The 13,687-nt window shown below is 29.7% G+C and overlaps 1 protein-coding gene across 1 annotated transcript; it reads left to right on the top strand.

Moving 5' to 3' along the window:
- The first annotated feature begins 5,751 nt into the window (after positions 1-5,751).
- LOC149963016 (uncharacterized) lies at positions 5,752-12,276 on the top strand. Its single transcript, XM_090170428.1, has 2 exons — positions 5,752-6,052; positions 10,656-12,276. The coding sequence occupies exons 1-2, from the start codon at positions 5,804-5,806 to the stop codon at positions 12,198-12,200; spliced, it is 1,794 nt and encodes a 597-aa protein (XP_090026554.1). The 5' UTR covers positions 5,752-5,803; the 3' UTR covers positions 12,201-12,276.
- The last annotated feature ends 1,411 nt before the right edge of the window (positions 12,277-13,687 follow it).

The raw sequence follows: 13,687 nt of genomic DNA, 5'->3' as shown, positions 1-13,687 counted from the left end.
TTCCCACATAATAATGTACTGACCGTGGCCTTAATTCATTTGAATGTTTTTCACAACCAGTTGAGTTTGTTAAAACCAAGAGTTTGTCCAATATATTCCAGAATAGGTTACCGTCCAGAGCACCTTTTAAAATTTCTTCTGATTATCTTTCAATTGGTTTGTACTTAATTGACTAGAAAGGACACAATCTTCTTGAATGCATTTTAATGCTTGCTATCAATTGATTTTGTAGGGCTTAAAGGAAGTAAAACTAAAGAACTTTTAATATTTTCTCCAAATATACTGGGAACAGCTAGCACCTTCTAATATTTTCCTTTTATCATCAATTTTCGGAATTTAATAATATCTTATTCTTTGAAGTGTTTATGACACACTAAAGATGTTGGCTTTAATTTCTTCTCTTTGTGCCCAATAGCTTCTTCCCAAATACTTAGTAAATTAGCTTCATGGGGTACCTTAAAGCGATGATTTTTTTCATCCGTACCTTTGTGTATTTTACGGGGCACAGTCTTGTATAAAGCAAGACATTTCAACTAATATAAAAGTATTCTAAAATTAAAAATTTCATATATTAATTAATAAAATACTTTGTAAAACAGTCTGTTAAACATACCTAAAATAATAACATGTTTTCCTACTGCCCTTTGCTTACTCGTTCACTGCTGGCCCACTGTCACGCTGTGTATAAAAATGTAAACAGAGGATCCCCAGACTACTTTAATTTATTTATTTTCTCCAGCTCACCTTGGTAGGGTTTAATATTCAGGATATAAAGATAATGAAATAAATTTATATATAACTTAAAATAAAAATATATATAATCGGTGAATAGTTTTTTGATATTTTTGTAACGATGAATTTGTTTAATTTAATAAAATAATTGAAAGGGTTATGTAGACGGCAGCGTGCGACTACAATAACGATAAAAATGATTGAAGCGATCTGATTTATCTCGGCCGGGCAGCGTCGCCAGGTCCCAAAACTGAAATTATAGTATCAAAGCCCAAAAATTATCGAATTTTCTAGAAAATTATAGTACACAAGTACGGCCAGCTTTGATTACTCGCTATAGCATGGTAGCACTTTATCATAGTTGACCGTTTCTAACATATTTCGTTTTCGTTATTGTACAACACGCTTGATTAGTCAAGTCGGCTGTATTTTCGAGTACAAACCAAACACTCCAAGGAGTATAATATGTCAATTCTTAGCCTACTAGGAGTAACATAAGAAACTGGAAACGCCGTTCTTATGTTAAAAAAAGGAACTTTCAAATATTTCTTAAATTATCGCACAAATATCGGAAATAAAGTAAAACTATAGTACAATTATCGCAAAAAGCATACTATATAGTACGCGATTGAAATTAAAGTACGGAAAATTTCGAAAGGTAAAATTATCGAAATGTACTATAATTATAGTACGGTTGGCAACGCTGCGGCCGGGCAAATGCTGTTACGGGGAATACGGGCTCCGACATTTTGTAGATAGACTCTGGCATTAGTATAAACCTGTAACTTAGCAGACGAGACCATTGAGTTGGGAATATAAAACTAGAGACACAATTACGGCTTCAGAAATCGGGGTTTCACGGGACCCATTCTGAACTTACTGTAAACTTTATCATTCGGTGGTGGCGCCTTCTTTCGTTTCCAAAAAACTATAATTTTACCAATATTGTCTGCTTATATACATTTTGCACGTATTTACGTGTATCCTAATGGTAATTTGTATTTAGGCCGGGAGTAGTGGCTCACTCCTGTAATCCCAGGCGTCCGGGAGACAGAGTTTGTGGATGGCCGTGTGAGGACGACCACTAATTCCCCAACGGGTGGTTGTCATACTTCCGCCACGGGTGTCCCAACCCTATCCCCAAGTATCCCCCCGTTGGCGTGGCCGTAACACATATCTCGCACCTGATTAATCAAATGGACGAGCTGACTGAATTGTCCCACCCGTTACAATCGCTCATAACGAGCTTCTAAAAAAAAAAATTGTATTTAGATATTTAATTAACTGGGAAGAAACTCAAAATAACGTTTAATATTCTGACTATAATAAAAAGTAAATATTGTAATATTCTAACATAACTCCAAACTGTTAGTATGAAAATAACTTTTGGTCTTTAAACCATATCAATTTAGTATTTTCCTAATGCATTCCCTTTTCACCTTCTCAGTAATATTCTTCGCTATTTTACTGAAACTTAAGTCGGTGTAAAAGTTAATTACTTTAGGGACGGGGAAATTTAAATGATATAGTTCAAACCAACCTCTTGGTCAAACATGTGATCATTCAAATCTGGGAGAAGTGTTACATCATGGTCAAATATTATCATGGTTGAGGCACCTTCGAAACAGCAACTCAATTTTTAAGGTAAGGCGTTTATCTGAGGCCCCTTGATTTTCCAGTTTAATGCTTATGCTTTTTTCCTTTATTTGAAAAATTTTAACAACACTCTCAGATGGATAAATTAACCCTTCATTATTCCGTAGGGTTATTAGGCCTGTCGTTGTTAAGCAATAATCACGTTGGCGATATTTATACTTTCTTCGTGCACCAGCTCAAGTAACATTACCAAAGTATATCCTTTAATATAAGCTTAATTTAGAAATTTTCCAATTAGTTTTATTTTAATTTTTCCCAGGTTTTGTAATTTGGTATATATTTTAATTGTATTTGTGGTTTCCTTTGCCCCGTGCTTTACAATTTTTCAAAATCTACTTTGCATTTTTTTTGCAATTTTCATGTATCAACATTATTTTTCTTTCAGTTTGAGCTAATTATGAATGTATTATTATATTGTATCTTTTTGGTATGTTTGTACACAAGCCGGGAAAGTCTTAACATTAAATAAATAAAATTTCAAAGTTGGCACTGCATTTTACCTGAGAGTACTCTTATTTTCGAGTTTTCACGATAAGCAGACTGATCAAAATGAACCCCGCAAATCGCGTCTTCCTGTCATGGACCAGGTGTCGCATCAAGTGGCCTTATAGCCTCAAGCCATTTCTTTACTAAAGTCGGTCTTTTAATTGGAAATCTAAATTGCTTCAGATAAATCTCTTCTATTCCTTATTTCTTGCACTTACTTATGCTTTGAACATTTTTGTTTCTACCGGTATTAACACAACCTTTAACTAAAATATTAAAACCTTGGTTCGCTCGATCAAATATACATGTATAATAATAAAAATAATAATAATAATCAGCCCAAGTCATCTAGTGACATTTTTGGCCTTAAACAGGTGGCTGGGTTACAATGCGTAGGAGGGTGATGTCAAAACAATGAATAGGCAGTAAAATAAATTCCAACGGCATCCCAGCCTCTGAAGGGTTTTTTAATTTGGGGGTAGGAAAAAAGGGAAACGTTTCGTGACAGCATGGCTGCCAGCCTCCCCGCTTCGCGACTTTAATTGTCACTGAAGTCATTTCAACCGTTTTTACACACAATCCTAAGGATTTGTGTGTATTAGTCTCACGTACAGTGTAGCCGTTGCCGATGCCGCCGATGGCGCCGTGTCACGCATACCTCTTCAACGGTTAGGGCTAGAAGAGTCAATGATATCTCGTTCGAATGTACAGACATCGCCATTGATAGCCTTTCATAAAGTTTTCAAATCAGAGCCCAAGAAGTTGGGCATTTGCCCAATTTACTATTTTCGGTGATTTCCTTTATGTGGTAGATATTTTCTTTAAAATTAAGTCCGATAACGTTAAAAAAAATATTATTGGATAGGTTAGGATTCAGTTGAACTACAACTTCGGTTATATCAATAAATATTAAATTTAAGTATAGTTTTCGGGGTTATTTACCGGACCCCAATGCTCGTGGTTTTACATTTCCGCCTGAAAGTCGACATAACGTTCCTTAATTTAAGTCCGATTTTCATGAAAGTTATATTTTTGAATAGCTGTGGTTTACATTTAACCTAGAATTGCAAATACGTTCCTTAAATTTAATTCTAAAAAAGGTTTTTTGGGCAGCGTATACGGACCCCCGCAATTTCCAACATTGTAAATCCGCGTGTTTATAGAGGTCTACGCGCCCGTTTCCCTCTGGCGTTTTTCAAGGCCGTTCAGAGTGGGCCGCGCTTTCAACGTATGAGCAGAAGTAACAATTATGTATGACACTGATCGGCCTAGTCTTCGGCGTATGACCAGAAGTAACAAATAAGTGTGATCAGAAGTAACTAATAAGTTACTAGAAGAAATAAGTGTGACACTCAAGGGCTGACTAGTAGTAACTAATAAGTGTGATCAGAAGTAAAAATTAAAAGTGACACTGATCGAAGGAATCTTCGATGCTTTCAAAGTATGACTAGAAGTAACAAATAAGTGTAAATATGTATATATGTGTGACCGTGGGTATATTTTGGTTGCGATACCGGCGTTGCAGGTTGCTGTGAATAGCTCAAACAAACTTAACACATTAGAAGGATTGTGTGTATTCTGACCGTCGTACGTCTTGTTCACGTCTATTACGATTGATCTCAATTAATAATTTGTATTTATATTTAAAGAATTCAAGTTAGAGGTAAATTTACAGTTACACAACCATTTTGTCTAGCTTTTATTCCCGAAATATAACGGTCAGTTTACTTAGATGGCGCCACGTGCTCTATTTAGATATTTGTTACTCGGCGACAGTTAAAAATTGTTCTCTGCGCATGCTCCAATATGAAACCAATCCGGCGTTCCCTCCCTGGCTATAGTAAGTTGCAGGCTAAGAAAGACAAAATATATAGTACAATCGGCGCAAGGATGCCTCAGATCGTTTCCGGTTATTCCACCGCGCGAAATTTGAATTTGGCCATTTTACGGTCAAATTCAAATTTAGCTCGTTTTGTCGTCTTTTAGCGCCATCTAGAGACCGAAATTGGAATCTTTATTTTTTAATTTCATAATTGTGTAGGTGAGCAAATTTAAAAGATAAGGCATTCCTATCATTCTTAAATTTAAAAAAGTATGTATAATTATTGAATTTTGTAAATTTATTTCTACGTCTTACCAGTTAAATCGGCAGTTTCTTTTAAAATAGTTACCACGCTTTCTTGGGGGTAACGTTGTCTTAATGAGCTATAGACGTTTAAAATTATATTTTTCTCTTTACTTGTTAACAATAAACCTTTATCATGCTTTTTATAGTAACCTCTTGGGCTATTTAAAATATTTGGAGCTTCAAATATCGAACCTTCTTTAGCTGCATTCAGTAATTAAACTCATGACAACATGAAATTAAAAAATAGATTCCAATTTCGGTTCCTAGATGGCGCGAAAAAACGATGAAACTCACGAAATTTGAAATTGACGTAAAGTGGTCAAATTTAAATTACGCGCGGTCTGAGGTATCCTTGCGCCGACTGTACTATATATTTTGTCTTTCTTAGCCTGCAACTGACTATAGTTGAATCTCCGTAAACGCGTACTCAATAGGTGACATAGCGTGGGAGTGTGTCAATTTGGCGCGTGAAATATGTCAAAACCCATGACACTGGAGAGAAAACACACATGCTATAAAAACAAGTCGATCATGCAATCAAAAACATATTTCGCAATCAAAACCATATTTCGCAATCAAAACCATATTTCGCAATCAAAACCATATTTCCCAAACAAACTTTGTTCAGAAAATAAGCTCTGATGTATGAGCGACACTATAGACCATTTTTATTCTAAAGTGGCGATTAAATTATCGACACCGAAACCTAATATCTACCGCTATAAATAGATTTGACATAACGTGTCATTTGTTTATACGCCACAAAGAGATCAACAAGGGAAACAAATTACCGCAATCGAAATGGTGCGCACCGATGAACTGTTTAGTCGACTCCTGAAATCCGACGAAAAGTACTTGGAATCTTTGGGTCGCTTGGCAGGAAACGCCGATGTTTGCCTGAGGAAGGCCCAAGTGTCCGGCATGAAGAGGCTCCTGGCTTGCCTGGTCAACGAAGGATACCTCCGAGCCTCACTGACCGACGACTGCGATGATGCTGCCACTAAAGAGAAGTTCCTGATCTTGAAAATGAACGGGAATCAAAGCGATCAGGTAAATTAATTAAAAATAACAAATCAATTAAATTAATAAAAAATAGTAAATCAATTAAATTAATAAAAAATAGTAAATCAAATAAATAATTAAAAATAGCAAATCAAATAAATGAATTAAAAATAGTAAATCAATTAAATTAATTAAAAATAGTAAATCAATGAAATTATTAAAAATAGTAAATCAATTAAATTATTAAAATTAGTAAATCAATTAAATTAATAAAAATAGTAAATCAAATAAATTAATTAAAAATAGCCAATCAATTAAATTAATAAAAATAGTAAATCAAATAAATTAATTAAAAATAGCCAATCAATTAAATTAATAAAAATAGTAAATCAAATAAATTAATCAAAAATAGCCAATCAATTAAATTAATAAAAATAGTAAATCAAATAAATTAATCAAAAATAGCCAATCAATTAAATTAATAAAAATAGTAAATCAAATAAATTAATCAAAAATAGCCAATCAATTAAATTAATAAAAATAGTAAATCAAATAAATTAATCAAAAATAGCCAATCAATTAAATTAATAAAAATAATAAATCAAATAAATTAATCAAAAATAGCCAATCAATTAAATTAATAAAAATAATAAATCAAATAAATTAATCAAAAATAGCCAATCAATTAAATTAATAAAAATAATAAATCAAATAAATTAATCAAAAATAGCCAATCAATTAAATTAATAAAAATAATAAATCAAATAAATTAATCAAAAATAGCCAATCAATTAAATTAATAAAAATAATAAATCAAATAAATTAATCAAAAATAGCCAATCAATTAAATTAATAAAAATAATAAATCAAATAAATTAATCAAAAATAGCCAATCAATTAAATTAATAAAAATAATAAATCAAATAAATTAATCAAAAATAGCCAATCAATTAAATTAATAAAAACAATAAATTAAATAAATTAATCAAAAATAGCCAATCAATTAAATTAATAAAAATAATAAATCAAATAAATTAATAAAAAATAGCCAATCAATTAAATTAATAAAAATAATAAATTAAATAAATTAATCAAAAATAGCCAATCAATTAAATTAATAAAAATAATAAATCAAATAAATTAATCAAAAATAGCCAATCAATTAAATTAATAAAAATAATAAATCAAATAAATTAATCAAAAATAGCCAATCAAATAAATTAATAAAAATAACAAATCAATTAAATTAATAAAAAATAGTAAATCAATTAAATTAATAAAAAATAGTAAATCAAATAAATAATTAAAAATAGTACACCAAATAAATGAATTAAAAAAGCAAATCAATTAAATTAATTAGAAATAGTAAATCAATTAAATTAATTAAAAATAGTAAATCAAATAAATGAATTAAAAATAGCAAATCAAATAAATGAATTAAAAATAGTAAATCAATTAAATTAATTAAAAATAGTAAATCAATGAAATTATTAAAAATAGTAAATCAATTAAATTATTAAAATTAGTAAATCAATTAAATTAATAAAAATAGTAAATCAAATAAATTAATTAAAAATAGCCAATCAATTAAATTAATAAAAATAGTAAATCAAATAAATTAATTAAAAATAGCCAATCAATTAAATTAATAAAAATAGTAAATCAAATAAATTAATCAAAAATAGCCAATCAATTAAATTAATAAAAATAGTAAATCAAATAAATTAATCAAAAATAGCCAATCAATTAAATTAATAAAAATAGTAAATCAAATAAATTAATCAAAAATAGCCAATCAATTAAATTAATAAAAATAGTAAATCAAATAAATTAATCAAAAATAGCCAATCAATTAAATTAATAAAAATAATAAATCAAATAAATTAATCAAAAATAGCCAATCAATTAAATTAATAAAAATAATAAATCAAATAAATTAATCAAAAATAGCCAATCAATTAAATTAATAAAAATAATAAATCAAATAAATTAATCAAAAATAGCCAATCAATTAAATTAATAAAAATAATAAATCAAATAAATTAATCAAAAATAGCCAATCAATTAAATTAATAAAAATAATAAATCAAATAAATTAATCAAAAATAGCCAATCAATTAAATTAATAAAAATAATAAATCAAATAAATTAATCAAAAATAGCCAATCAATTAAATTAATAAAAATAATAAATCAAATAAATTAATCAAAAATAGCCAATCAATTAAATTAATAAAAACAATAAATTAAATAAATTAATCAAAAATAGCCAATCAATTAAATTAATAAAAATAATAAATCAAATAAATTAATAAAAAATAGCCAATCAATTAAATTAATAAAAATAATAAATTAAATAAATTAATCAAAAATAGCCAATCAATTAAATTAATAAAAATAATAAATCAAATAAATTAATCAAAAATAGCCAATCAATTAAATTAATAAAAATAATAAATCAAATAAATTAATCAAAAATAGCCAATCAAATAAATTAATAAAAATAACAAATCAATTAAATTAATAAAAAATAGTAAATCAATTAAATTAATAAAAAATAGTAAATCAAATAAATAATTAAAAATAGTACACCAAATAAATGAATTAAAAAAGCAAATCAATTAAATTAATTAGAAATAGTAAATCAATTAAATTAATTAAAAATAGTAAATCAAATAAATGAATTAAAAATAGCAAATCAAATAAATGAATTAAAAATAGTAAATCAATTAAATTAATTAAAAATAGTAAATCAATGAAATTATTAAAAATAGTAAATCAATTAAATTATTAAAATTAGTAAATCAATTAAATTAATAAAAATAGTAAATCAAATAAATTAATTAAAAATAGCCAATCAATTAAATTAATAAAAATAGTAAATCAAATAAATTAATTAAAAATAGCCAATCAATTAAATTAATAAAAATAGTAAATCAAATAAATTAATCAAAAATAGCCAATCAATTAAATTAATAAAAATAGTAAATCAAATAAATTAATCAAAAATAGCCAATCAATTAAATTAATAAAAATAGTAAATCAAATAAATTAATCAAAAATAGCCAATCAATTAAATTAATAAAAATAGTAAATCAAATAAATTAATCAAAAATAGCCAATCAATTAAATTAATAAAAACAATAAATTAAATAAATTAATCAAAAATAGCCAATCAATTAAATTAATAAAAATAATAAATCAAATAAATTAATAAAAAATAGCCAATCAATTAAATTAATAAAAATAGTAAATCAAATAAATTAATCAAAAATAGCCAATCAATTAAATTAATAAAAATAATAAATCAAATAAATTAATCAAAAATAGCCAATCAATTAAATTAATAAAAATAATAAATCAAATAAATTAATCAAAAATAGCCAATCAATTAAATTAATAAAAATAATAAATCAAATAAATTAATCAAAAATAGCCAATCAATTAAATTAATAAAAATAATAAATCAAATAAATTAATCAAAAATAGCCAATCAATTAAATTAATAAAAATAATAAATCAAATAAATTAATCAAAAATAGCCAATCAATTAAATTAATAAAAACAATAAATTAAATAAATTAATCAAAAATAGCCAATCAATTAAATTAATAAAAATAATAAATCAAATAAATTAATAAAAAATAGCCAATCAATTAAATTAATAAAAATAATAAATTAAATAAATTAATCAAAAATAGCCAATCAATTAAATTAATAAAAATAATAAATCAAATAAATTAATCAAAAATAGCCAATCAATTAAATTAATAAAAATAATAAATCAAATAAATTAATCAAAAATAGCCAATCAAATAAATTAATAAAAATAATAAATCAAATAAATTAATCAATAATAGCCAACCAAATAAATGAATTAAATATAGCAAATCAAATAAATTTATTAAAAATTGTAAATCAATTAAATTAATAAAAATAGTTACAGCCTAGATAGATAGATCACCATTGAGAGTTAGAGATAGTTTCAAGGTCGGAATCGACCATTTTGCACTACTGCAGCTCATCACCATGAACCATTTTTATTTAACTGTGTCTGTCTTACCATTGCATTTATTGACCTGGTACAAATAACGGTCTACCTCTGATTGGCTGTTGGTCAAGATCAGCATTGTTATCACGAACATTTTGGTTTTAATAATAAAATGTGAATATCCGAGGTGTAGGAATCAGAAGTATCAAATGTAATTGCCAATACCAACTTTTCAGTCGGATCAAAACTTTAAATGCACTTAAAGATGTAAAAGGTTAAAAGAACCGAAATTTATCAACATATTAGATCAGTATTTAATTCCGGTCTTTTTCTCACTTTTAATTGAAATGCGCTAAAATCTACCTCCCAAATACAGACCCCCGGTTTGGGTAACCAAGCAACCCTACATATTTTCAAAACGTTCCTCTGGTCAATATTATATTGTAAACGATTCTTATTAGAATATAAGTTACTAGTTCTTTATATCATTGCCTCTATAGAAATGTTTATACAAAGCATAATTTTCAAATTTAAAGTTAATTTAAAATAAAAAGTGTCGTTTGACTACGTACAAGTACTAGATACGCTCGATACTTTACTTTAAGTACCATTTTCTATGTAGCTGCTACCTTGATTCCAAATCGTGAACAATTTTTTCCAGTTTGGCCGTTACCATATGAAACTAGTAGCGCCACCGGTAACGGTAAATGGAAGAGTAACTGAGTTGGACCCCGACGAATGCGGACCGACTCTCCTCCGGGAAGAACCGAACGGAAACTTCGTCGAGATCCGGGACCCCACTGACATCATGCGAGCTGTTTGTCAATTTCAGAATGTAAGTTGCAAAATGACGATGGCCATTTGCGACCAGATAGAAAGCAGCGTCCTTAATCAGCAACACCAGTACCTTCATCCGCTCAAAGAGCCCTCATGGTCCTCGAGTGTCCTCCAGTGGGAACAGAGCATGGTTGAAGGTCACGCCACCCATCCCATGCATCGCACGCGATTGGGGTCGTCCTCCATGCCACGCATCTCGCCTTCTACTGATCTCATGGAGACAACTGTTAATTTCTTGGCGGTTAAAAGGGAGTATTTAACCACAGTAGGTCCTTTTGAAGACATCATGCGCGGGTATTTAAACAAGTTGGGGATCCATCTTAATGACACGATTCTTTCGGATGTCGAAGCGTATGTCATAATTCCAGTTCACTGTCTTCAATTACCACCTTTATTCCTGTACCATCGGGAGCACGTTCGTCTATTGCCATTCACGGCGAGTGCGCAGGCACAGTCTTCCCTCAGAACTCTCAATTTGAGCCACTTCTCGGAATTCTGCTTGAAAACGTCTTTGGCTTTAATTAAGTGCTCTTGTCTTAGAACCATGAAACCTAAAGACGCCGCAGTTGGTTTTAAAATGATCCCTTGGCTGGAAAAAATAATAATTGACAAAGAGCGGTTGATTGTGGCCAAGGAAGTGGCGGGCGCGTTTTGCAACCACCCAGACGCTGAGGTCGCCAAATATATGTCCGCGGTCTTCAGAGAAAGTTCAGAATCTTTGATCGTAGGGCGAAACGAGTACATCATTCCGAGCTGCGCTCTGACGGAACTGAATGGCCAAGGCTTACCCAGATTATTTGACGCGTTCCAGTTGAATTCCTTGGATAAAAAAGTGACTTGGTTTACATCCTACGCCCATATGTTTTTGGAATTGTTTATTCCAACGTTGGTGCAAAATGGTTTGATGTTCGAGGCGCATCTTCAGAATACTCTGCTCAGAGTGGACAAGGACACGAAGAATATTAAAGGCTTTATCATTCGAGATTTCGATGGGGTCGTCCTTCATTTGGAAACGGTGCGCAAAGCATTTGGGACCATGGTTGAGCCCATTGGAGAAATGGTTGAGAGTTTGGAAATAGTGAATTTTCAGGCGTATCACTCTCACATCCGCTGTCATCTGAACCGTTTAGTAAGAGCCTTGGGTTTGCACCACAATGGCGGTCAGGGGTGGAAGATCATCAGGCACATTCTGGTCGACTTGAGCCGGAAATTACCCCAAGACGCTCTTAACTACCGGTTATTCGACGATTGGCTAAAAAATCCAAAGTCTTATATCAAATGCTACGTTAAAATGAAATTTAACAACTTGGGTCAGATAGATGCAAAATCTTTTCAAGAAGTAGATTCCAATCTGTTATTTTCCAAATGAAAATAGCTAAAATTTTAATATTAATATGCATAATATAATTATTAATAGCAGCAAAGTTTTTCAAATGAGTTACCTTATTTCTATTTTCAAATTTAATATTATTATTATATTATTTTATTATTATTAAATTATATTATTATGCCAATAAATTATTTGTTCAGTTATTTGGGATGTATAGAATGAATTCCGTTGCAATACATTTTCGTGCATATTGCAGTCCACCCGCTTAATGCTAATGTAGTTTTATCCACTACCGACCTGGTCAAATGAATTTTTATTCCTGGAATTGACACTAAAGCACTCGATAGTGAAATATAGTTACAGCATGTGGTTTCATGCGATTCCCTAGAAAAGTCGGGGGGAGCTGGGGAGGAAGTGAAGTCTGAAAAGTTTCAGTGGCTCCCTATTTTGGGGCCTTGATCTAAACTCTAGGTTTCGTCTTCTTTGGTGTCCGAACATAAGCCTCGGGCTAAAAATGGGTCAGGCTTATTGCCAAAAGATACAACACAAATCCAACTTGAAGAAGTATAATGGTGAGTATTATAATTTTAATTATCTTCGATGTAGTCTTAAAGTGTTTTTTATATACTGTATATTTTTAATATAGAAAAATACATAATTTTTATTTGACTTTAAAAAATACATCTGCTGTCTTCTTGTTAGTTCTTACAACTTTAAAATTGGCTCGGTTTTCCCTTGGATTAAAAACAATCCAAGATTTTCCCATATTTTCTTTAAGCCTTGGTAAAATATAATAAACCTTAATTTAATATTATTTCATGTCATGTAAATGTAACGTAACATTTGTCTTTAAAGAAATACCTAAATGCCATGAAATCTGATCAGGAAAATAATATAAATTCACCGTTCAATTTTTTGATGACCATTTTAAACCATTGCCGTCCAGTTCGGATAATCGTGTTTGTTTTTTTTTTCAAATTGTTTGGTCGGCCAGGTCCGAAAACGAGTTGAAAACTGAACTGACGTCACACCCCACCCTATTTAATTGCCCCGCAAGTAGGGAATCGAGTGTCTCTACCGTCGCCCATAGGAAATAAGCGAGATTTCCAATCTAGGGTCCGTAGGTAGGGATAATCTTTGGTTACAGTTCCATTTTGCAGGAGCAAAATCTGCAAAAAGTCGAATTAAGAATTATTTCTTTATTTACTACTAAATTTCCAGGCGTATCACTATCGCATCCACTGGCATCTGAACACTGTCCTAAGAGCCTTGTGGTTGTACTACAATGGCGGTCAGGGATGGATCATCAGATGAATTCTGGTCGATCTTTGTCAGAAATTGCCCCAAGATGGACTCAGCTACAGGTTATTCGTCGATTGGATGCAAAATCCCAATTATCATTGAAAATGCTTCATAAAATGAAAATTAACAATTTTCCATCGATAGATTCAAAGACCTACCAAGAAATAAATTCGAATATTTTATATTCCAAAGACGAATGATTGTAAACCAAATATACTAAGTCT

Source organism: Leiobunum rupestre, chromosome 1 (assembly GCF_980474605.1).
Source record: "Leiobunum rupestre chromosome 1, qqLeiRupe1.1.hap1, whole genome shotgun sequence".
Classification (NCBI taxonomy): domain Eukaryota; kingdom Metazoa; phylum Arthropoda; class Arachnida; order Opiliones; family Sclerosomatidae; genus Leiobunum; species Leiobunum rupestre.
This window is presented reverse-complemented; position numbering and strand designations above follow the sequence as displayed.